Genomic DNA, 20,534 nt, shown 5'->3' with positions numbered 1-20,534 from the left:
TAAAATAATACACAGGTGTACAGGTGTAATGTAAGAACCGCCCACCTCATTAACATACGACACAGAAATACAGAAATAAATAAATGTGGAAATGTAGAAATACAGAAATAAATGTAGGAATAAATAAATAAATGTAGAAATAAATGAAGGAATAAATAAATGAAGGAATAAATAAATGAATAAATGTAGAAATAAATAAAAATCTAAATAAATAAATGTAGAAATAAATGAAGGAATAAATAAATGAATAAATGTAGAAATAAATAAAAATCTAAATAAATAAATGTAAAAATAAATATATAAATACGCAAATAAATAAATGTAGAAATAAATAAACGTAGAAATGAATAAATAAATACATGCATACACGTATAAATACACAAATAAATAAATAAATGCATGAATAAAAACAGAAATAAATAAATAAATACATGTAGAAATAATATTTATTAATTTAATTATTTATGCATTTATATATTTATATGTGTATTTATTTATTTATTCATTTATTTATTGTTTTGCCATTTTTCGTCCTTCATATTTTACAGCCTTAAAACATCTAGAATAATTGTAAAAAAAAAATAAAGCTGACTACTTCGCTGATTTTGCCTATTGCGGGTTATTTTTAACTCCTGCGATTAACGAGGGACCACTGTATGGCACAATAATAAATAAATAAATTAATTAATATTGCTCAGGTGAACTGCACGTGTCCATCTGCTTGTGTTGCACCTGTGCTGTTCATCAAGAGCACTGTCAGTGGTTCACCTGTAGACGGTGATGAGCAGCTTCTGTGGACGTCTTCAGCGTCCTCAGGCGGGCCTTCATGATCAGGTGTGTCGTGGCTCCAGGTGAGGTCTTCAGAAACTTGCACTCCTGGAAATTTGGAAAAATGGGTCGGCTTCCTCCCTGTCAGCGCACGGCTCAGATTATTTCTTTAGTTTTGTTTGTACTGAGGTTGAGCCCAGCAGATGTTGCCGTGTGTGTTGCCTGGGAGTGGAGCGACAAGGCCTCACCTGACAAAAAAATGCTTCCTCTAAAAAAACCCCAAAAATCAGTTTGAATTCGTCCTGAACTTCCTGTTTTCCTTCAGGTCAGCGGCGAAAACTGCCTGCGGGTTTAAGAGCCTCGGGCATTTTCTGTTTCCCTGCTTTATCGTCCAGCCCGACTAAATCCTCTGTTATGTTTCGTTTGTCAGCCGGCCCGTCTTTAACACACACACACACACACACACACACACACACACTCCACCCCCCTCACCTTAAACGCGGTGGGATTGTGTTGGCGGGCGCCGGGTGCAGAATAAATGGCCCCGTGTCACCGATTTAACAGATGAATCGGTCGGACGCTTGACCGAGCGTGTCGGTCCGTCCGGCCCGCTTAATGAAACACAGCCAGAGGAGGGGGGGCGGGGGGGTGCTGAGGGGGTACAAATGGGACAGGACTGCAATTGAAAGCTATTTTTACCCCCCCCCCACCTCCTCTCATTTACCCTCCTGCCTCGTCCCCTGCGGGCCCCGGGGACCGAGGCGTCCCCCGCCGCTGCCTTTCCCATTAAATGAGATTGTAGCCTATTTGAGGAGGGGGGGAGGGAGGGGGGTTAAATTTGCTCCACCGTCAGGGGGGAACCTCGTACGTCCGGAAAAAGTAAACTTTTCAGGAATTAAGAAAAATGAGCCTATTTCCAGAGTGACGTGGAGGCGTGTTCGGGGCGTTTAGAGCAGCGCGGCACGTAACGCCGCCCGGCGAGGGGCGCCGCCAGCGGAGCCGCCGGGCCGCGGGTTTGAAATGTATGGGAGGTGAGAAAAGCCCACAGCTCAGGCAGCATTAGTGTCAGAGGAGAGGGAAGGAAAAGAGACAGAGCGAGGAGAGGAGGGACGGAGGCCAGATGGAGAGATAAAAGGAGAAACAAGGACGAAGAGAGAAGGCGAGAGAGAGAGAGAGGAAAAGAGTACAAGACGAAGAGGAGCAGAAAAAAGAGACTGAATGAGGGACAGTCAGAGAACCAGAGTGGAAAAAATACATGGAAAGAAAAGAAAAGAAAAGAAAAGAAAAAATGAAATAGAGATAAAAGGCAAAGCGGGAAAAAAGAGGGCAAACTGAGAGAGACGGACTCGGGAAGTGAGGAAGGGAAATACGAAAAGAAAATGAATGAAATAAAGACAAGACAAATCAAGGGAAACTAAACGGAGAAGTGAAAAGAATCGAAAAGAGGAATAGAAAAACTCAGTGAGAGGAAGAGGAACAAGCAACGCCTGAATGAAAGAGGGTGAGATAGAGAGAGCGTCAATGAGGAAGAAAGGATCAGGAAAAAAAAAATAGAATCCAAAAGACAAATTGAAAATCGATAAATGAAAGAAAAATAGAATTGCATGCATAAGAGGACGAATACAGACACGGCAACAAAAACTGAAAAATTAGGAAAAACTAAACTAAAATGTTGAATAAGGAGAAAGAGCTTAAAAAAACAGGAGAGGAAAAAAAAAACAAAAAAAAAAAAAAACAAGAGAAACAAAACAAAAAGATTGAATTGAAGAATGAATGAAAGAAGGAAATCACAGCTCATCTTTACATCCTGACCTGGATACAAAGTTAATTTTCCTTTGTCGTTTACCTGCTGTCATGTTCAGTTTCATGATCGGGGACATTTATACATCCAACATCTAGAAAATTTTATTTTATCCAAATCTGCTTCAATCAAAACCAACTCTGTTCATGTGTATTTTAAGTTTTTTTGTTTTTTTTATTTTTTTGTGTATGTTCTGTTTTGCTTGTGTGTGTTGCACCGGGCTCTTAACCTCCTCACTACCTGACACACAGGTGACGGAGGGCCGGACGTTGTTACCATGGTTACCGTGACATCTTTCTGGCTTTGCTTTATGCAGAATAAATCTCCAGCAGGGAGAGAGTCCAAGACAAAAATGGAAGAAAATAGAAAAAAGAAAAAATAAAGGAAACTTGTTTTTGGTTTAAGGGACTGGAATGTGTGTGTTTCCTCCAGTGAAACCAACTGTGTGTGTGTGTGTGTGTGTGTGTGTTTCCAGTTGCCGCGGGCCGTCAGCACCCAGGCCCTGAGCAGCGCCGGGCTCCTCCGCATGGTGAACAAGGCGGCCGACGCCGTCAACAAGATGACCATCAAGATGAACGAGTCAGACGCTGTGAGGGGAAAAACACGCACACGCTGAGTTTTTCTTATTTACACCTCACCAAACCGAACCTGAGGAAACTTACTGAAGTGTGTGTGTGTGTGTGTGTGTGTGTGTGCCAGTGGTTTGAGGAGAAGCAGCAGCAGTTTGAGAACCTGGACATCCAGCTGAGGAAACTTCATGCCAGCGTGGAGTCTCTGGTCTGTCACAGGAAAGGTCAGCGCCCCCGTCCCGTCCTGATCACGTGGACTTCAGTGTCCCGTTTATGATCGGGGTTTTGAAGCGTCCCGTTTTTGTATTTGCACATGTAAACATCACATCCTGACTTCAGAAGCCTGGATAAGCCGTTATCCTGGTTTTTAGAAACCCCAGTTCTGCCACCTGGAGGAGAAACACAGTTTTATCTCTCAGTGATGAAAGAATTAAATCTACTCTGCGGTTTAGATTAGAAAAAGCATGGAAACGCTGCCGGTTTGTAGTTTACAGGCCGCAGGATGCCAGTTTCCCAGCATGCACAGCAGCGCGAGTCAGACAAGTCAAACAAAAGAAGTGGCTGATTCCACCGGTCACTGCTGCGTATCTTCATCCTCCGCTCGCTCGTCCTCCTCGGTGGAGGTGAGAGCCCGACGGCGGTCAAAGTGGAGGAGGTGTTGAATATTTTCTGGCGTTCTCTTCTCCCGTCGCTGGCAATGAGATGGAGACGCCAAATCTGCAATGTGATGTTTGCATTTCATAGTGCTTAACCTGCTATAAAAAAGTGGTTTCATTTTCAACAGCCACAGATGGCAGAAAATATATTTACCAATATATTACATTTAATATATGGAATTACAATAAATTTATATGTTATGTATTTGAAAATATCTTAGCAATACATGGAATAATATATTGGTGAAACATATATTGATGCAATATGTTTATATATATTGCATCAATATATTTTAATATATGGAATAATACATAAGTAACTGCGCATTTCAGATATTGCAATATATTGGAAAATATAAAGACTAGTTCCCATATATGGAAATGTATTATCTAATATATCACATGATATTTTCCAATATACTGCAATATATTTTTGTTTCGTAAGGGGGATTTATGACAGTTAGGGGAATATCAGATTAACAACTGTTGTTAATACATGGGGATATGAATAATGATTTCTCTGTGTTCCACGTAAACGCCACATTCTGAATATAATCAAAACTGGGAGATCAATCAATCAATCAATCTTTATTTATATAGCGTCAAATCACAACAGAAGTTATCTCATGGCGCTTTACAGGTAGAGCAGGTAAAGACCACGCTCTACAAATTACAGAAGAAAAAAGAAACCTCATAACCAGGATACTGGAGTCCACATGAACACGTTTTCAGATTTGCCTGATGTTTGCTTTTCTTGTTGCTTGAGAGGGAACAGAAGCCGATGTGCGAGTTAGATTCTAGATTCTAACTCACATATCCGTCATGAGCATACTTCAGATCCAGTTTCAGCCGCACCGTGATCTCATGTTCACCCTCTAAACGCCCCCCCGTCCCCCCTCCCTGTGCAGAGCTGTCGGTGAACACGGCGCTGTTCGCCAAGTCGGCGGCCATGCTGGGGAACAGCGAGGACCACACGGCTCTGTCCCGGGCTCTGTCCCAGCTGGCCGAGGTGGAGGAGAAGATCGACCAGCTGCACCAGGACCAGGCCAACGCCGACTTCTACCTGTTCTCCGAGCTGCTGGGAGACTACGTCCGCCTCATCACCGCCGTCAAGGTGAAACCACCACCTGCATTCAGTTAGAATAATAAACTGCATGAGGACAAGGCAAACTCTGAGGTTATGGGAGAGCGCGTCACCTCGTCGCCGCTCTGAAGCTCTAGTTCGGCTCTGAAATAGAGTAGAATTTAGCGGAGTAGAGTTTAGTAAAGTAAGATAGAAATAAACTCCACAAGAACCAGGCCAACGCCGACTTCTACCTGTTCTCCGAGCTGCTGGTTGACCACGTTCTCCTCATCGCCGCCGTCGAGGTAAAACCACACCCAGGTTTAGTTCTGCTTCAGTCTGTAGTGGAGTTTAGTAGACTAAGGTGAGAAAAACTCCAACTACCACCTTGTTCATGGGAGGTTAGGTTCACCTGGTCATCGCTGTCAAGTTGTAGCTGTAGTCCTGCTTCATTCTGCTCTGAGGTAGTTTAGTAGAGTCAAGTAGCTGCAGACTCCATGGCCGACACCGACCTCTGCGTCTCTAGATCCTCAAATATTCCTCCATCAGTCAAATTTTTACTTGGGTTAATGTTCTGGAGTACTTGCGTTTAAAAAATATTCAAGTATTCCAAAGTACATTTTCTTTTTAATATCAGTGCATGGCTGTATTGGTTCCACAGTACATTTAGAGAACCTCATGACCTCCTTGCTTGCAGCAGGGCAGATAAGGCTTTGGAACCACCATGATACAGAGAGCCTGTAGAGACTTCACAGAGCTGGATGGTGTATTTCCTGCAGGTGTGTGTGCTGTGATTGGTTTCTTCCCTGTGAGGAACACGGCGTGCGGCCAATCACAAAAATCAACAGCCGACTTCAAAACTGTGCTGAAAAGTAACGAGTAACAAACTTTGTTACTTGCAGTAAAAGTTTCCATTAAAATACAAATACTGTAGTAAAGTACAGATACTCAAAAAATACATTCTTAAGTACAGTACTCAGTTAAATGCACTTCAATACTGTCCACCACTGATGCCAGTATTTCATTTTGTAAACCTCACAGTATATCGCGACACCCCCAGTGTAGAGTTGTCAGAAGTCTAAACGTTAGAAAAGGAAGCTTGTGGCCATATGGTTGCTAGTTTAAATCCCTGAACTAGTGAGCAAAATCTGCTCAACTGAAGAACGTGTTGCTTTACCTTGAAAACTACAGTCAAAGTTCTGTTGAGCACGGCGTCAAACCCCTAACCCCTAACAGCAGGCGAGGCGTTGAACCGAAAATACCAGGTGAGGCATCAAACCCCTAGCACCAGGTGAGGTGTCGAACCCCTAACAGCAGGTGAGGTGTCCAACCCCTAACAGCATTGAACCCCTAACATCGGGAGAGATAAGGCGTCAAACCCCTAACCTCTAATGCCAGGTGAGGCATTGAACCCCTAACATTGGGTGAGGCAAGATATCAAACTAAAGATTAAACTAAAGATATCAAACTAGCACAAGGGGAGATGTTGAACCCCTTAAACCAGGCAAAGCTTTGAACCCCTAAAAGCAGGTGAGATAAGGCTTTGAACCCCTAACCTCTAATGCCAGGCGAGGCTTTGAACCCCTCACAGCAGGTCAGATAAGGCTTTGAACCCCTAACCTCTAATGCCAGGCGAGGCTTTGAACACCTAAAAGCAGGTGAGATAAGGCATTGAACCCCTAACCTCTAATGCCAGGCGAGGCTTTGAACACCTCACAGCAGGTCAGATAAGGCTTTGAACCCCTAACTTCTAATGCCAGACGAGGATTTGAACCCCTAAAAGCAGGTGAGATGAGGCATTGAACCCCTAACCTCTAATGCCAGATGAGGCGTCGAACCCCTAAAAGCAGGTGAGATGAGGCATTGAACCCCTAACCTCTAATGCCAGGCGAGGCGTCGAACCCCTAAAAGCAGGTGAGATGAGGCATTGAACCCCTAACCTCTAATGCCAGGCGAGGCGTCGAACCCCTAAAAGCAGGTGAGATGAGGCATTGAACCCCTAACCTCTAATGCCAGGCGAGGCGTCGGACCCCTAAAAGCAGGTGAGATGAGGCACTGAACCCCTAACCTTTAATACCAGGGGAGGCGTCGAACCCCCAGCAGCAGGACAGCTCACGTGCACATTTACTGGATTTAGCAGCAGTTCCAAAGCCACAGCTACCCGTTTAATGCTTTGCTGGAGGACACTACGGCAGCTCAAATTGCTGCTCACAGATGCTCATTGGCTGGCACTTAAACCCGTGACCGTTCTGTTGCAGGACGTCTTCTCGAAACGCAAGGTGACATCAAATCGGTGGATTTCCACGCTGCGTGACATCACTGTCTAAACCCTCTCTTATTGGCTGTGGCCTCGTAGTGCCCCCGCCCTGCAGGTCCCAGTAGAGTCCAGTAGAGTACAGTAGAGTCCAGTAGAGTACAGTAGAGCGTGTGGTCGTCATAATTATTTCTCCTGTGCTGACTCAGCCGTCCTGCCTGTTCTTTAAGCTGCTGGGATACAAACCTTCAGGTAGGAAAGTCCTGCAAACAGAGCAGAGCTGCGTTTGTCAGTATCAACATCTTCAACATTCACTTTCATTTGGTTTCATGTAGCTGCTCTTTGATCGTCCCCGCTTTTCATTTTACACTGTTTTTGTTTTCCTTTATCTGATTTTATTTTACAAATCTCTTTTTTTTTGCTTTTGTTACTTATTTTAGCTCATATTTTACTTGTTTGGCGTCTTTTAAAGCTCTTTTTCAGTCCCTGCTCACAGATATAAATGAGGCCTGTTGTTGTAGCAGTATTTTGTAGTGTTTTAGCCGTAGGTGGTGTTTGGCTGTCACCTGATGTCACCGCTTCCCTTTGCAGCTCAGAGCTTATCAGGTGGATTTTTTTTTACAGCCGGACAGTTTTCAGCTTTTTGCAGCCGTCAGTACAACTGGAGACACTCATCGGTGCCTTTAAACTGACTAAAAGGAGTCATGGAGAGATTCAGGCAGCAGCCGAGACAGACCGGAAACCGACTTATGACGAATTAAAGGACAAATTCAGAATAAAAACACAATTTATATGTGAGTTAATTTCTCTGCAATGAAGCGTCGAGTTTGATCGTCTTCCTCCAAACGCAGTGAAGTCAGTTTGCTTCGTCTGCGACCTCCAGGCCCTCAGAGATGATATGAGAAACGACTGAATTGGATGAGGAACATTATTTTTTAATTTTTTTACATTTTGGTTCACTTCTTCAGTTCTAATGCAGTTGATCACATCTGTCTCTCCACCGTGGCTGCTTCCTATGACAGCATGCTAGACCCGTTGAAGGGGCAAATAATGTACAGAGCCGTGGGAAGGGGGGGATAATATTCTGAGGAAAAAAACCTCAGAGATTCTGAGATTATAAAGTCACAAATTTACAAGAAAAAAACTGGTAAAGCTAGTTTTTATTCTCCTGTGGGATTTAATAGGAAGGAAACCCTGGTGATTTGAGTCACAATATTATCATCAGCATCTGGACTTTGAAGTTTTTTTTTTCTCTCATAAAAAATGCGTTTTTTCTCATTTATTTACCACTTGAATCTTGCAAATTATGAGTTTTTTTTCCTCATAATATTAGGCCCCAGCTCTGTATTTTTTTTTCCCACAATGACCCTTATATGCCGATGTAGATTCCTTAGGTATCATTAATTAAATATCAAGGTGCTTTTAGTCTTTATAAGAATTTGTAACAAAAACAAAACAGGTTTTTACTTTTTATGTAACCTGTAAGAAGCCAAGCAGATTTTTTTGTTGTGATTTTTTTTTTTTTTTTTTTTAAAATGCTGTATGATGTTTACTGGCTGGCTGTGGGTTTGTCCTGCTGGACGCCGCCTGTGTGTTAACGCGTCCCGTTGGTGTGTTCAGGGTGTGTTTGATCACCGGATGAAGACGTGGCAGAAGTGGCAGGACAGCCAGATGCTGCTGCAGAAGAAACGAGAAGCCGAGGCCAAACTGCAGTTCACCAACAAGCCCGACAAGCTGCAGCAGGCCAAGGACGAGATCAAAGAGGTGAGGAGTGACACACAGCAGGGAAACAGCACCTGCAACATCACCTGGACATTACTGCAAAATGCTGCTTTGACCCTCTGAAAGCAGAGCAGAGTCATTTGACTTCTCTCAAAAACACGGGAAAAAGGAAAAGAGCAACAGGAAATTACCCGAAAACTGAGCAGAAACCAGGAGAAAGTTACTAGAAAATGATCTGACAATTATTGATAAATAAACAAATAAAAACAAATGAAAATATAGAAAGAAAAAGAAGGAAAAGTAAAAAAACAAACAAGACCTGTGACTTGAACTCAAGCAGCCAAAAAAGTTCTGAAAATGGAAAAAAAAAAAAAAAGAAAGAAAATGACTTGAAACTCAACCAAAAAAGCATTAAAAATATTTTTTCCTGTATAAACTCAGTATTTAGAAATATAGTTTTCTTGACCTTTTCCCCCGTAGTTTTATTGATAATTTTCTTATAATTCTCACTCTCCCTCTCTGTCTCTCTTTATTCATTTATTCTGTTATTTATTTATTTATTTGGCAGCTTTCAGGTCATATTCTTTCAGTTTTTTGTCACATTTTGAGGTAATTTCTTGTTAAGTTGCTCCTTGTCTTTTTCCTGTGTTTTTGAAAGAAGTCATGTGAGTTCAGTGGCTTCGATGTCGGACCTGAGCTCTGACGAACGGTGATGAGATTAAACCAGACAGAAGAAAATGTCAGAATAATCCCTCATGCATTTTCTGCATCCTGATAATTTCCAGTGAATTAAATCCCAGTGAGATGAAACTGAGGAGCCCTGGAAGCCCCACCCTCCTCTGAGCCTCTGAGGCTGCTGGCAGGATAAAACAAACGCACCTTTATGTGGTTCAGATGTGTGAAACCTTTTTTTTTTTTACCTCTTTATTTTTTATTTTTTTATTTTTATTTTTTTTGTTGTGGTTGTTTTTTTTTTCCGTCTGTCTGCCGACTGGAGGAGAAGTCAGCGTGACAAACAAGAGCCGAGCAGAGCGGAATAGTACTTTATTAGCCCGTCTGTTGAAGCTGTCACCACACAAATTCATCCTCTCTGCTCTCTGTCAGGATGCTCACACACACACACACACACACACACACACACACACACTCACAGAGAGAGAGAGAGAGCAGGCAGGAGGGGCGGCCGCGGTCGGGGGTCTGATATTAACAGAGACGAGCTGTCAGAGAGCAGTGTGTGTGTGTGTGTGTGTGTGTGTGTGTGTGTGTGTGTGTGTGTGTGTGTGTGTGTGTGTGTGTGTGTGTGTGTGTGTGTGTGTGTGTGTGTTTTTGGGGCTGTCAGCCGCCGGCCGCTCAGGACAGATCGCAGTAGAGTTGCAACCAACATTTATTTTGAGCAGACGGGAGTTTTGCCGGCTTGTCAGCGGAGCGGTTTTTGGTTCTGGCCGGCGGAAAACACACAGCGGCTCCGTCTGCCCGGGAAAAAAAAAACAAAAAAAAAAAACATAAAAACTAAAGAAAGAGTTTTCCTTCCCTCTGGAAACCCGGCAAGCCAGGCTGAGAGCTCACTAACACACACACACACACACACACACACACACACACACCGGTTAGTCTGACCTGCAGCTCAACACACACCGACTGGACTCTCCCTCTGCAAAGTGAGGCTCGGGGCCCCCCAGGGGTCCCTCAGGGGCCTCCAGGGGTCCCTCAGCAAAACAAAGACAAGTTTAATTTTGCTGGAATTTAATTCACTAGGAACAGTCAGGATGTAAAAACCACGTGAGGCATCATCTGAACGTTTTCTTCTCTCTGGTTTAATGTCAGCAGGAGGGTTTCTGTCAGAAACACGGCAGAACAAGAGATTGATGTAAATTTAAATCGCCCCTTGAGGGACTAATAAAGTATATTGAATTGAATTGATTCACAAATGTAAAAAAAAAAATATATATATATATATATATATATCTATATATATATATATATATAGATATTATAAAATAATATATATATATAGATATATAGATATATATAGATATTATTATATATGTCTGTATATTTTTTTAAATGACAAGAACGTTTTTAATAATAATATTTCTAATAATTAAAATATTATATTAAAAGTCTGATCAGTGATGCTGGATCAGATTTGCATTTACTAGTGAACACAGACCAGCCTCTCTGGTGATGTGAGGCCCTGCAGGACGAAAAACACTGAAAATCATCAATAAAGTCACTCTGGGCGTGTTGGCTGGGGTGTTAAAAAAATAATAATAGAATAAAAAATTTTAAAAAGTGATAGTTTGAATTTTTGTGGCAGATTTCCAGGAAGTAAAATCAGCTGTTTTTGTCATTTATTTTGGATGATTATTATTAAATGTATGAACATTACAAAGTGCCAACAAGGTATAAAAAAAAATAAAAAAAAATCACTGGAATCTTTAAACTCTTATTTCATTCAATAGGAGTGCACCCAATAAGAGAATATAAATATATAAATCATATATAATCATGTCAAAGTGTAAAAATCCTCCTCAGGCTGATTTTTCCTTCAGGTTAAAATCTGATCTCAGAGCAGCCTGAGGGTGACTTCCTGTGTGTGTGTGAGTGAGTGAGTGGCGGTCAGTGCTGCCCCCTGTAGGCGCTCAGCAGGAACAGCAGCCACAGCCTCAGTGAAGAGAGACCAGTGACTAAAACAGATTTTTCTGTTTAAAAAAAAAAAAACTGTTTCTGTTTCAGAGCTGCCTTCATGTGTGCAGCAGCAACTCCCAGAAATCCTCTAAATCTGAAAGTGACTCCCTCCCAGATTATTAATTTAGCATGCAGAGTGTCATTTTTCAATCCCATGCGTGGTTTCACAGCTCATCTTTTCTAAACACTGAAAGTTTTTTCAGTCCAGACAGAACAGAAGAAATTATTTGAATAGTTTGTTGACAGATTTTCAGCTCCTCAAAGCAACTTTAAGCTTTATCAGTCTAACTTTTTTTTTTTTTTTTTAACTTTGTCCAACTTTGATTTTCTCTTCAGTTTCAGATTGAGTTTAACTTGTTAGTGCAGCAGCAGCAGCTCCTTACAGTCAAACTGCAGGAGCAGCACTTTTAATCCTCCATCCAGCTCCACACAGACCTGAGCGTCTCTTCACACCAAAATAAAGTGAAGCTTTTTGAAATGAACACCAAGATCCTGTGGTGTTAAAATAAAAAAAAAAAAAAACAAATAGAAATATATGAATAAATAAAAGTGATTAAAATAAAAATAAAATAAAATAATTTATTTTAAAAATGATGAAATGGACTTCATTATGTGAAGGAGGCTGGTTGTTTCTGTTAATTATTTTCCCTTCAGGGCGATTTGTCACAAATAAAACTCCTGAGCAAAAACCAGACACCATCAGTGTATTCGGTTCATTCCAGTTGTGTTTGAGTCGACGTTATAAACAGTAAATAAGTTAGAAACACTCGGTTCATTTGTGCCATGTTCTGCTTTATTTGCTGAACGTTTGTGGGCGCCCAGAACTGCTGTGGGCGCCCAGAACTGCTGTGGGGTCCGGACTGGCGGCTGGTTGTTAGAACGAGTCTCTGCCTGCTTCTGTCTCTCTGCCTCGGCTGCGGCTCCCAGTCCAACAGCATCTCCTCCGTCCAAGGAAAAACCCTCCTGCACACACCCAGCTCTGTCCAACCAGGGGAACCCCGCTTCTGCTCCAGGGGAACCCCACTTCTGCTCCAGGGGAACCCCGCTTCTGCTCCAGGGGAACCCCACTTCTGCTTCAGGGGAACCCCCTTTTGTGCGTTGTTACCTCTCAACCTGCCACGTCTGATTCTGCTCGAGTTAGTAATTTACTACATTTCCCAGAATGCCTTTCCACAACCATTAGAGACCAGCAGCTCTGCGGCTCGTCCCGTCAGTCGGTCACAAAAAGTTCCCACCTTTAAAGCCAAAGAGAATATTTGTGGTGAGAGGATTCGCAGGCTGGTAAATCACGGATGTGTTTGAAGAGAGTTGTTGTTGTTGTTGTTGTTGTTGTTGTTGTTTCACAGCAGCAGCAACAACAACAACAACAACAACAGCAGCACTCCTCCTGGGGAAACCTGCAGCCTTTCTCCTCCTCCTCCTCCTCCTCCTCCTCGCTGTCCAAGCAGTTTTGTAATTTCCTCATCCCCCTCCAAAATCAAACCGATGTCGGCGAGGCCGGCAGCCATCTTTCCTGAACGGAGACGCGTTAGGCTGGTTACCATGGAGACTGGCGAGTCCTAGTTTCAGCATAAAAGCCTCGGTGAACACTCATTGAACGTTCATTGGTATTAAAACGTCTTAAATCAATCTGTCAAACATCTTAAGAATGCAAAGACATAGGAAGTAAAATTTTAAGATTTTTTTTAAAAAGTTTCTGGCATTTCAATTTAAAATCTCAAGATAATTGATAATGGATTTTTTAAGTAATTTACCAAACGGCTGACACAGATCAGGCCGGTGAAGCCAACAGAAATCATCATCAATCTTACATTTTATTCTGAGTGGCACTAAAAAAGTCTGATAAAGTCTTAAATCTGACTGACGTTAAGCTGCAGGAACCCTGGAAAACCCGACGGAGACTGAACGCACACACTGGACGCAGACCCCGCCCTGCTCGCCTCTGATTGGCTGGTGATCGCGGCCTATGGTTAATGTTAAGGTTAAGGTTAGCCAATCAGAGGCAGAGTCGGGGCCGGTCTTCCTGCTGCTCGCACGTCCAGTATGTCAATTCAGTCTCTCTGTGGAGGCTGCAGCGTTGCATTCTGGTCTGTGGAGGCTGATTGTGAGGGACCGACACCCAAACCCGTTGATGTTCCCGACCGCTGATTTCAAAATAAAAGCCCGTGCTTTGTAACAGGGCTCCCGGTGTGTGAGGGTGGGTTCTTCCTTGGACGGGTCCTTGCCTCTGTGGCGCCTCATGTTTCTGGATCTTTCTCTATGATTTTGAAGCTCCGAGCATTTTTTCCAGCCTCTCAACTTTTGTTGCATTTTCCCTGCCATGCCTTCAACCAGGAGATTGAGGAGGTAGGACCTTCCCTCTGCCTGTCTGTCTGTCTGTCTGTCTGTCTCGGTCTGTTCGTCTGTCTGTCCATTAGCACATTTCAGTTGCATCACCCTGCATTTTTTTTACCTCTTACTTCTTTCATTTTTACGCATAAAATCACAGTAGCATCTGTTTTTTTGTTTGTTTGTTTTTTTTCGTTTTGCATTGTGCTGCATTCCTGCTGCCAAGAACCTCCAGAGTCACATTGAGTCATTTGTCCAGTTACGATCTGATTCTGAAAAAGTTTGGCATCCAAATGTCGAAGTTGTTGCTTGTAACTCAAAATTTCTTGGTGAATTTTAATCAAAGTTGAGTCAAAGGCCTTTCAGGTGACGGACAGATCGCTTCATGTGACGGCTGCTGCTTTGTTTTAGTGCTTTTTTCCCACAATGACGTCCCATAACGCGCTCACTCAAGGCTGCTGTCATGTGAGCCGTTTAACGCCTCATCTAACTAGGACGTGGTGGAGTCTGATGTCACTTCAGTAATAATTAACAATCAATTAATACCCAGCATTTAAACCACAGGCCTCACCCGGGTTCTCTGCGGGATGGGAACGGCTGCCGATCTAGTTTCTGGGTTTCTCGCCCCGCTCCTCTTTAATCAGCACACAGGGCCGAGCTGCCAGAGCAAAGCACCGATTCTGCTGTTTGATTTGTAGTTAATACAGTCGTCTGTCAAAAAGGTTTTATCCAATTTGCCCGAGGGAAGTTTTGTCATCATCGGCTGGTTTTGTTGCACACAAATCGAGAGGAATTAACGCGAGGAAACCTTTGGATTTTGCAGGTTTTAGGTTGAGAGCGACTGTTTACTGTCACGATTTTGAGGTTTACACTGAAACTGGACGGACAGTTTGAGAGCTGAGCCTCGCTGGGCGCTGCCCGGACGCTCCGTGTCCAAAAACCTCTCAGTGTCCAACATTTCAGTAACAAACGGGCTGTGTTTCCTGCGGTCGGTGCTGATTCCCATCCCTCCTCACTGCTGGTTCAGAGTCACATCCGCTCTCAGTGCAGTCACCTCAAACTGATTATCATCTAATATTGTCCTGATCTCTGTTGGATAATCCACAGAAAGAGATCAAAACCAGCAGAGTGGCTTTGTTGTGCCCATAATTCAACGTCAGAATTCAAAAATTATGTTTGTGAGGTCAAAAATTTAATTTCCAGTGCATAATCTGAAGGGAATGACTCCACACAAACTGAAGGAGATTAATACCTCCTTGATACCCACAGATTAATTTTCCATTTGTTCAACATGAACAAGTGATTCAAGGTGATGTAGTTTGAATTTTCAGATCATAGCTGAGATGAGAAAGGGCAAATTGGCACCGTGGAGTTGAATTCAGCTGAATCGAGTTGAATCGAGATGAATTGAAAGTGAGCGATCTCCAGACCTCGTTGACCTCCCGGCTCCCGGCTCAGACTCGTTCTGCATCCCCGCTGGACTCGGTTCGAATTTTATTTTAGCAAATTTCCGCAGGAAATCACAGGAATCCGCAGAAGGAAACCCAGCAGACGCCTTTGTGAAGAGTTCAGTCAAAACATCAGAAACATCCCAGACGAGAAAATGAGCTCCGATCCGGTGTCTAAATCTAAATAAATACTGAATCTAAAAAAATACGTCCGGTACCTTCGGTGCTGTACAAGAACAGGCACTGTCGTATTTTGGGACTATTGGCATCGACTTGGTACCAAAGTATCGGCTCTTGTGACTTCTGTACTACTGAAATATTATTTTTATAACGGAGCTTTAACTTTGTAATCTGTAGCACTGAAGTATCTAATCCCAGCGCCGAGGTGAACGAGGCGAACGGCGACGTTGTCACGTTTCTGTTCGTCCTCGTTGCATCTTTTGGCCGATTGGCGTGAAAATTCGATCGACTCTTCTTTGCCTCGGGACGAACATTCATACAAAGTTTGGTGTAAATCTGTCCAGGACTTTTTGAGATATCTGGCTCTCAGACGGACAGACGGACACAGCCGGGATGTGATTCCATAAGAGAAGCATGAAATAAAGTCGTCTTCATTTTCGCAGGTCAACCTTCTTAAGTCGAGGATTAGTTTTTGACTTGTAATGTTTTAGCAAAGGTTTTCCCTGCTTTGTCACATCGTGACTCAGCTGCTGCGTGTCTTAAATTCAAAGGATAGTTTGACTTCTGACCCATATCCTGGTATTTGAAGCTATGTGTGAGAACAGAGCGGAAATAAGCACGATTTTGAAAGCTGAGAAATAGTTTCAAAAGATGCGGCAACATCACGTTTGTTTTGGTTTCACCTTCAAAGCTCCTTTCAGTCGTCTCGCTTCCTAAATGGACAAACTGTTTTTTTTTTTTTTTTTTTACGGCGCTGCAGCTGAAAATAGTCCTGCCGCTTTCAGATCCAGCGGCTGAGGAGAGAGTTCAAAGTGAAACTAAACCACGCTGTCCTCCTGTCTGTGTCTGTCTCATGAATGTTGTTAATGGACCAAACGTGTCGGCTGTATCACGAACACCGCCGTGTGAATCTGAGCCGAGAGCCAAGAGCAGCTGCTGGTTTTTGTTTTTAAGCTCGAGTCGGCTGGAACTCACCTGAAATCGACAGATGCAGCTAAAATCTGAAGATCTGCAGACTGAAGCCGATCTGCGGAATGATCCGGATCGACTGAGCGGCCGGAAACTCATTTTGAAACGGACGTGACGATGCCAAGCGGGGATGCAAAATGGCACCATAACACCAAACTACTGTGGAAGAGTGGGGACACTGACTCTGTGTGTGTGTGTGTGTGTGTGTGTGTGTGTGTGTGTGTGTGTGTTGCAGCTGGAGGGGAAGGTGCAGCAGGGGGAGAGAGACTTTGAGCAGATCTCCAAAACGATCCGCAAGGAAGTCAGCCGGTTCGAGGTGAGTGACGAGAGACGAGCGAGCGAATGAACGGATGAACGAGTGAATCGACCCGTGAATGAAGCCGTGAGGGAGTGAATGAACGTATGAATCAGATGAAGCCTCACACTAATATTGCATATTGAACACGGTGGAGTCAGTTTCAGTGGCTCATTTTGTCTGGAGAAACGAGACTGAGGAGGGAAACAGACGAGGAGCTTTCCAAAATAAAACGCCTCGTCTAACTTCAATCTTGTTTTTTGTTTGTTTTTTGTTCGTTTGTTTGTTTGTTTGTTTTACAGAAAGAGAGAGTGAAGGACTTTAAAAGCGTCATTATCAAATACCTGGAGTCTCTGGTCCAGACACAACAGCAGGTAAAGATCTGTGCACAATAAGAGAAGAAATATATAATAATAAAACGATGATAATAATAATAATAATAATACTAATAATAACGACATGACTGCTCATAATGCAAATTTTTATTTTCAAGTTTCTGGTGTTAAATTCTCTTTAATTCTTTGTCTTTTCTGAGTCTTATGTTGGAAATCAAATTTAGCAGCAGTAGGGGGGAAAAAAAAGTACAATGACTTTCACAATAAAAGTTCCCAGACTGTACACGGTGTAGATTTTTGAAGATAAATATAAATAAATATAAATTTTGAATAGAATTAAATATAAAAGCAGGATGTTTTTGTTTTGTTTTTACTCTGTAAGTGGCAAATTTCTGTGTTCAGGTGAAGCAGAAAAACAAGAAAGAAATTTAAATATAATAATTACTCTGTGTGTGTGTGTGTGTGTGTGTGTGTGTGTGTGTGTGTGTGTGTGTGTGTGTCCACAGCTGATAAAGTACTGGGAAGCCTTCCTGCCCGAAGCCAAGGCCATCTCATAGAGTCCAGCCACACCAACAGGCAAACTACAGTACCCATAATGCACCTCCCGGACCCCCCTCCTCCTCCTCTTCCTCCTCCTCTTCCTCCTCCTCCTGTTTCAGGCTCAGAGGGAAGAAGCGAAGCGAGGAAGCCGGGCGAATGTTTGGGACTTTTTTCCGCGATCACGACACACAACGAGAAAAAATAATAAACCAACAAACCACTTTGAAGTTTGACTGTGAACGCCTCACAGACTCCATGCTTTCCTCTCATGCTGCGTTCAGGTCCAGTGGGAATAATACCCGTCGGACAAAAAAAAGCAACACAATTTTCCCACAACGTCAGACCAAATCCTGCAGAAAAAAAAGTCTGATGAAAACGGTGCATTTAGTTTGTTTTATCTGAACCATATTTACGGTGTAATCTGCTCAAACGTCCGCTCCTTCCCACGGCACATGAACGCAGCATGAGCCTGTGATGTCATCAAAAGGTGACTGCTTCCCTTTACACCGCTGTCGGCTGGTTTATCGTCCGTCTGTCTCGGCACTTGAATTAGCAGAAAAAAAAAAAACAGCACATGAGCGTTGTGAGAGCTCCTCTTTCAGCTAGCAGCTAGCGGTTTCCATTGGTTTCAGTGGGGAATGCTAACAATGCTAACAAGCCTCTGATTCAAAATGGCTGCAGAGTGATTTTTTTTTTTTTGTGGTTTGGATGGAAGCTGTGAAACCTCGCTTCATTTGCATTTAAAAGCTTTTATTTTGGTTGCTGTATGATCATTAGTGAAGGCAACATTTATTTTTTTATTTTGCCTGTTGTTTATTTTTTTATTTCTCTCCCTCTCGGCCAATCAGAGCAGGGACAGAGGCATCTCACTTCCTGGTTCCTGTCTGATGGAAACTGTCTGTCTGTTCTTGTTCTTGTTTTTTTTTTTTTTTTTTTTCCCCATCGAGACGTTTCCGGTTGATTCTCGTGTTTTTAAGAAAGTGGTTTTGTACGGTTTTTTTTATGTTTCCGTGGGTCATGAAAGCAACACGAGGCGTTTACTGTGGTGTGCGTTTTAGTGATGAAGAAGACAGATTTTACTGTAATGCCTGTTTGGGGAAACTAAAGCAAATCAGTCTGTGTCTGACATGTGGAAGATAAAGTCCTCAGTCTGACCAGCGGCCAGAACAACAAAAAACTGAAAAAAAAAAAAAACTCAAAGTATTAATTTGATAAAGACATGAACAGAGAAAAGGAAGACAGTCTGGACATTTTAGCGTCTTAGTGAAGCTGGAATCGCTGTTTGGACCTTTTTCCTGATAAATTACTAAAACAGTCGATTATCCAAATTCAAATGAATCGAATCGACTCGCCCTGCCGACCCCGCGGGGACACACACGCGGCCTGCTCTGGGTCCCCCGCCCACAGGTTGGGAACCCCGTCCCGCGGTCAGACCGGAGCCGACGTCCTCCTGCCTCGTTTGTCCTCAGAGCGAAAGACTTTTGACGATGTGAAGTTGGTTTTCTTCGGGCGCTCCGGCTCGTTAGCGTTGTTAGCATTTCATAGTGTTTCCTGGTTCAGTCTCGGCGCAAAATGCTAACGATGCTAACTCTCTGTTTTTATTTTCAATGAAGGATTTTCCTGGTGAAGAAACGTTCAGTACCGGATGAAGTCAGGTTTTTTTTTTTTTTCTTTGTCGTCCAGGTGACAGAATCCGTCTGTGTCCGTCCGTCCGTCCGTCCGTCCAGCCCTCAGACTGTGATGATTATTATGGGCTGTTTCTCTTCCTGTTGATCAGAACTAGAGCTGGGTTCAACCGCAAATATTTCCATATAAAGTCTATAAAGATATTAAAAAAAAAAAAAATCTTTTAGTTACTCTGAGTTTTCTTTCACGATGCCGTTCTCTGTTGGATAATTGAATAAAAAAGCACATTTTGTGACATTACAGATGAAGCTGAATCAGGCCTCGTTAATTTGAGTTTTCTGTCAAAATCCTAAATGATATTTCATCTCTTGTCGAAACTGAAACTGGAAAATGTTGATTTTTTTTTTCTGTTTGTTTTGTTTTTTTTAAATTTTGTCAATGGCCAGCTCTCATTCACACTACTCCTCCGTCTCAATCATATAACACTGTGTTGATTGCTACTTTTTGTATTTTATTCCATGTTTTATTCTGTGTTTTTTTGCCACCTAATGATGTGCAATGGTTGAGAGATTTTTGGTTGATTTTTTTTTTTCTTTCTTTTTTCACGAATGACAGAAAGCTTTGTGTAAGCAGATTTTTTTAACTGTTGGAAACGTTTTGGTTTTGACGTGACATTCCTGCAGCGCGGCAGAAAAGACGTTTGAGTACTTTAATTACAATAAAGGAATGTATCTCACCATGCGGGGTCCAGGCTCTTCATCATCACACCGTCACATCTTGTCTCAAGTCTGCACACGTGTGATAAATGAAACTCATTAAATCAGCGTGTTTTCCACTTTCATTTGAATGCAAGAGCAAAAGGTGAAGGTAAACAAAAACGGGGGCGGAGCCACAAAGGGAAAGGAAAAACAAAATGGCACAAATTTTTCCAAAAAAGTTCTGTTTAAGACGGTTAATCTCAGATTATCATCTGAGCAGCATCTGAGGGAGGTTTGAGGCGAATTTGGATCCAACAGACTCTTCTAAGACACGCCCACATCAATCAAAGACACGCCCACACACGTACAAGACACACCCATATTATCCACATAAATACAAGACACGCCCCCTACATGTCAAAGACACACCTACAACACTCAAAGACACACCCACAGGCTCCAGACACACCCACATCTGCCCAACACACGCCTAAGACACGCCCATATTAGGCAGAGATACACTCACATCAGTCCAAGACACGCCCCTTATATGTCAAAGATGCACCTATAATAGTCGAAGACACGCCCACAGGC

General features: G+C 42.8%; 1 protein-coding gene across 3 annotated transcripts in view; it reads left to right on the top strand.

The window, feature by feature from the left end:
- The window catches only part of snx2 (sorting nexin 2), a 44,214-nt gene extending 24,236 nt beyond the window's left edge, over positions 1-19,978 (top strand). For 2 of the 3 annotated variants that reach the window (XM_030059836.1, XM_030059837.1), the window contains exons 9-16: positions 3,045-3,158; positions 3,269-3,362; positions 4,703-4,908; positions 8,732-8,875; positions 13,856-13,867; positions 16,682-16,762; positions 17,044-17,115; positions 17,583-19,978. In XM_030059836.1, coding sequence (XP_029915696.1) covers positions 3,045-3,158; positions 3,269-3,362; positions 4,703-4,908; positions 8,732-8,875; positions 13,856-13,867; positions 16,682-16,762; positions 17,044-17,115; positions 17,583-17,633 — 774 coding nt within the window. In that variant the 3' untranslated portion in view covers positions 17,634-19,978. The remainder of the gene's footprint in view (positions 1-3,044; positions 3,159-3,268; positions 3,363-4,702; positions 4,909-8,731; positions 8,876-13,855; positions 13,868-16,681; positions 16,763-17,043; positions 17,116-17,582) is intronic. The other variant, XM_030059838.1, reaches the window with a different exon arrangement.
- The last annotated feature ends 556 nt before the right edge of the window (positions 19,979-20,534 follow it).

The sequence above is a fragment of the Myripristis murdjan genome, chromosome 9 (assembly GCF_902150065.1).
Source record: "Myripristis murdjan chromosome 9, fMyrMur1.1, whole genome shotgun sequence".
In the NCBI taxonomy this organism is placed as follows: Eukaryota; Metazoa; Chordata; class Actinopteri; order Holocentriformes; family Holocentridae; genus Myripristis; species Myripristis murdjan.
The sequence above is the reverse complement of the archived record's forward strand: the minus strand, read 5'-3'. Positions and strand labels throughout refer to the sequence as shown.